The sequence below is a fragment of the Lupinus angustifolius genome, chromosome LG13 (assembly GCF_001865875.1).
Source record: "Lupinus angustifolius cultivar Tanjil chromosome LG13, LupAngTanjil_v1.0, whole genome shotgun sequence".
Lineage (NCBI taxonomy): Eukaryota > Viridiplantae > Streptophyta > Magnoliopsida > Fabales > Fabaceae > Lupinus > Lupinus angustifolius.
The window spans coordinates 8519935-8524483 of NC_032021.1; the positions used below are offsets into that span (position 1 = coordinate 8519935).

At 37.2% G+C, this 4549-nt stretch overlaps 2 protein-coding genes across 2 annotated transcripts in view; both read left to right on the plus strand.

The window, feature by feature from the left end:
* LOC109363559 overlaps positions 1 to 798 on the plus strand; it is a 1822-nt gene extending 1024 nt beyond the window's left edge. Inside the window, exon 3 of the mRNA XM_019609820.1 lies at positions 788 to 798. Coding sequence (XP_019465365.1) covers positions 788 to 798 — 11 coding nt within the window. The remainder of the gene's footprint in view (positions 1 to 787) is intronic.
* Positions 1114 to 4549, plus strand: part of LOC109363394 (transcription factor bHLH118-like) — a 6113-nt gene continuing 2677 nt past the window's right edge. Inside the window, exon 1 of the mRNA XM_019609644.1 lies at positions 1114 to 1468. Coding sequence (XP_019465189.1) covers positions 1157 to 1468 — 312 coding nt within the window. The 5' untranslated portion in view covers positions 1114 to 1156. The remainder of the gene's footprint in view (positions 1469 to 4549) is intronic.

Here is a 4549-nt window from a genome sequence, read left to right on the forward strand (position 1 = left end):
TTATAATCCATATTTATAATCTACTCAAAATTCACATAAATAAACAACTTTAAGTCTTTAACAAATTCAAAATCTAAATTAAAAAACATATATCAATGCAAAAGTATCACTTAACAACCACAAAATATAAATAAATGACATAACTTCACAACTCACTATATAAAACAAATAAATTTAGAGTTTTAACATTTAACATCAATGAGTCAAAGTTATCTTATATGAATATTATATTTTAATACCAAATCCTATCTTCAGACAGTACCCCAAGATTACACAAATGTCACTGAGATTACACACGAATGAACCAAAATGTGTAATCTAAGTATGCTTTGGAAACATGTGCCTTGAAGTGTTGAAGAAGAGTTGGAAAGATGAGTCACCTTGTAATGAGTTTTTAAGTTTTTAAGTTTTAAAAAAAAAAAAATATATGTGTATAAACCAACCGGTTTAGTAAAATACCGGCCGGTTCACCGGTTTTAACCGGTTTTGACCGGTTTTTGACCGGTTTTGATACTTGGCCGGTTCAACACCTGTACCGTACCGGTTAGGGGGCCGGTTCACCGGTTTTCCAGTTGAACCGGCCGGTACGGTACGGTTTTTATAACAATGGTTGTATGTATGACATACAACATCGTCAACAAAAGCGTTGTTAACCATGCCTGTATACTATTGCACTTACATAGAAAGTGTCCGAAAGTGCTATTATATATCTAAAATAAGTGATGTTGAACTTCAACTGTATGGCGTAATGTTCTTAACTTTTTATTGTTTTTAATTTGTTCTTTAGGGGAAACATGATGTTAATATTCATAGACTCACATTTCTTTTCCCAAATGATTATCAAGTTTGATCTACAAAGTTGTTTGTAGACATATCATTATTAAAAAATAAAACGCTTCAAGTGCTGATCCACATCATGTGAACGGAAAAGGGTAGGGTCACAGTTGTGTTTATGAGCAGTGACCTCAAATAATTCTGATATTAAAATATTAAATACTCTGATATCATTTCATACATGCTAATCTTATGCATATGATTAGGTCCACGTTAAAGCCTACAAATAGTTATCCCAAAATAAATGCATCTGCTTCTTTAGCCTCCATAGCCAAAATTGAGGAAATATATCGGAGCACTCATTGAAGTGAATAGAACAACCATGTTTCCTTTACAACGAGGCAAAGAGCTGGTGATCAAGTTTTCTAATAGCCCCCACCAACAACAACACCAAATCTCAGAAGATCTGATTCTGGATGATTGTGATTCCCATGGGATCAATGATTCTGATAAAATAATCACTAGTAACCAGCCAAAGAACCTAAATTATGGGGCTGAAAAGAGTACTCATGGTGATTGTCATGAACATTATATGAAGAAGATAGTTCATAGGGATATTGAGAGGCAAAGGAGGCAAGAAATGGCTACTCTTCATGCATCTCTTAGATCCCTTCTCCCTCTTGAGTTCATCAAGGTGAAAAACCTATATAACTTTGTGTGTGTGTGTTACTTTCCTTAAAAATAATCATCAGGCCAATTTCACTGAAGAATGCCAACATGACCGACAACTATTCTATGCCAACCAAGTCTCTAGTTGTGATAAAGAAGAAAACTGGTACTTGGATAGTGGTTGTAGTAACCACATGGCTAAGGACGGTATATATGACAATAATAGAAAGTTTGAAATAGCCCAAGTTAAAATGGAGAAAAGAAATAGAAGTTTTCCAATAACTTGGAAATATGCTACTAACATCGCTATGAAGGTTCAAGTTGATGAATCATGGCTATGGCATCGAAGATTTGGTCATCTTAATAACCAAGCCTTAAAGCTATTATATCATAAAAGAATGATGAAGGATCTTCCATGCATCCAAGAGAATGAAGGAGCTTGTGAAGGATGTCTACTTGGGAAGCAACATAGACTACCTTTTTCAAGTGGGAAATCTTGGAGAGCAAAACGCTTGTTGGAGCTCATCCATACTGACGTATGTGGACCAATGAGGACGCCATCCCTCACTAATAACAGGTATTTCATCCTCTTCATTGATGACTTTTCTAGAATGACATGGGTCTATTTTATAAAAGAAAAATCAGAAGTCTTTGGAATATTCAAGAAGTTCAAGGCCTTTGTCGAGAAGCAAAGCGGGAAACATATAAAAGTACTCAGAAGCGATCGTGGCAAAGAGTACAACTCTCACGAATTTGATAAATTTTGTGAGGATGAAGGCATAGAGCGTCAACTCACAGTTGCTTACACTCCACAACAAAATGGGGTGTCTGAAAGGAAAAATCGCACGGTCATGGAGATGGCTAGATCGATGCTCAAGGAGAAAGGTTTGCCAAACACCTTTTGGGCCGAAGCAGTTTACACAGCTGTCTACATAATGAATAGATGTCCAACAAAGGCAGTCGAAGGTAAAACTCCTATAGAAGCTTGGAGCGGTAGAAAGCCATCAGCAAAACATCTAAGAGTCTTTGAATCTATCTGTTATATACATGTCCCAAAAGAAAAGAGACACAAACTAGAAGACAAGACGATAAGAGGCATCTTCTTGGGATATAGCACACAGTCAAAAGGCTATCGCATATACAATCTAGAAACGAAGAAACTTATCATCAGTCGAGATGTTGAAGTTGATGAAAGTGCCGCTTGGAACTGGAATGAAGGCAAGATTGAGAGACACAACATCTCCATACCAACACAACAACCACAAGTAACTGGGGAAGTAGAAGAAGCAACAGAAGATCCAGGTACGCCAACTACACTCCCACATGAACAATCTTCACCAGAATCTTCTCTGAGACGAGTAAGATCCTTGGTAGATATATATGAGACATGCAACTTGGCCATAGTTGAACCTGGAAGCTTTGAAGAAGCATCAAGGCAAGAAGTATGGGTCAAGGCAATGGAAGAAGAGATAAAGATGATCGAGAAAAACAACACATGGGAGCTAGTAAATTGTCCAAAAGATAAAGACATCATTGGAGTAAAGTGGGTGTATAAAACAAAGCTTAATCCTGATGGCACTATACAGAAGCACAAGGCGAGATTAGTAGCCAAGGGCTACTCCCAACAACCAGGAATCGACTATAATGAGACATTTGCTCCAGTTGCTCGTCTAGATACTATAAGAGCTCTAATAGCTCTTGCAGCAGAAAGAGGATGGAGCATTTACCAGCTAGATGTCAAGTCTGCATTCCTCAATGGAGTACTTCAAGAAGAGATCTATGTGGAGCAGCCAGAAGGGTTCATGAGCAAGGGCAACGAAAACAAAGTGCTACGATTGAAGAAGGCTCTATATGGCTTGAAGCAAGCTCCTCGAGCATGGTATAGTAGAATTGACCAGTACTTTGTCGATAAAGGATTCAGGAGGAGTAAGAGTGAGCCTACACTATACATTAAGTCCCAAGGTCAGTATGATACTTTAATAGTTTCCTTGTACGTAGATGATCTTATATACACTGGAAACAATATAAAGATGATAATAGAATATCAAAGAAGAAATAATATTGGTGCGGAACATTCTAGAAACAAAGAGATTTCTAAAGATTTCTCTAGAAACAATCAAGCAAAATATCTTCCATGCGGCATATGCCAGAAGTCAGGCCATTCAGAAAAATATTGTCGATATCGAGGAAAGATACAATGCCAATATTGCAAAACATTTGGGCACTCAGAGCAAAATTGTCGCAACTAAAATTTTAGAAATGAAAGTTATAGTAGTGAAAATAGAAGTGGAGAAGCTTTGGAGCTACACAACTTAGAATAATTTGCTTCTTATTTTGGATGCATTACAAATGAAGGGTGAGTGCCTATTTATAGGCTTTCTACAACACTTATGAATTTCTAGATGGTTCCATAAGTATCTAGTATACATTTTTTCTCAAGATTTCTAGATACTTCTTTAATTATAATACTAAATGCCTATAATAGAATATACTAGAAGCTTAGGATAATTCTAGATATTATGGTACAATCATCACTACTTGTTTCTACACAAGTGTAGAAGCTTCTAGAAAGTGTGCATCAATATTTTATCACTCCTCCTTGATGCACATTTTTGTAACTCCTAGCATCGATCGTAGTTGCTCGAACTTTGGCCTTGGTAATGCCTTAGTGAATATCTCAGCAATTTGATCTTCGGTCTTGCAATACTCGAGCTTTATTTCTTTATTCTCACTTGCTTCTCTGACAATATGATATTTAATTGCGATATGTTTTGTCATGTTGTGATGGACTGGATTCTTTGCTATCGTTATCGCCGATTTGTTGTCACAATAGATTGTCATAGGCTCCGTCTCTTGATCTCCCATATCGTTGAGTATTCGTCTAAGCCATATAGCTTGGTTAGTCGTCTTTGCAGCTGCTACGTACTCAGCTTCTGCTGTTGATTGTGCAATGATTGCTTGCTTCTTTGACGCCCAAGAGAATACTCCTGATCCAAGTGAGAAGGCATAACCAGATGTGCTCTTCATGTCATCCATCGAACCTGCCCAATCACTGTCAGTGTAGCCGTGTAATGTTGAGTTGGTGTTGGTCTTATACCATATACCG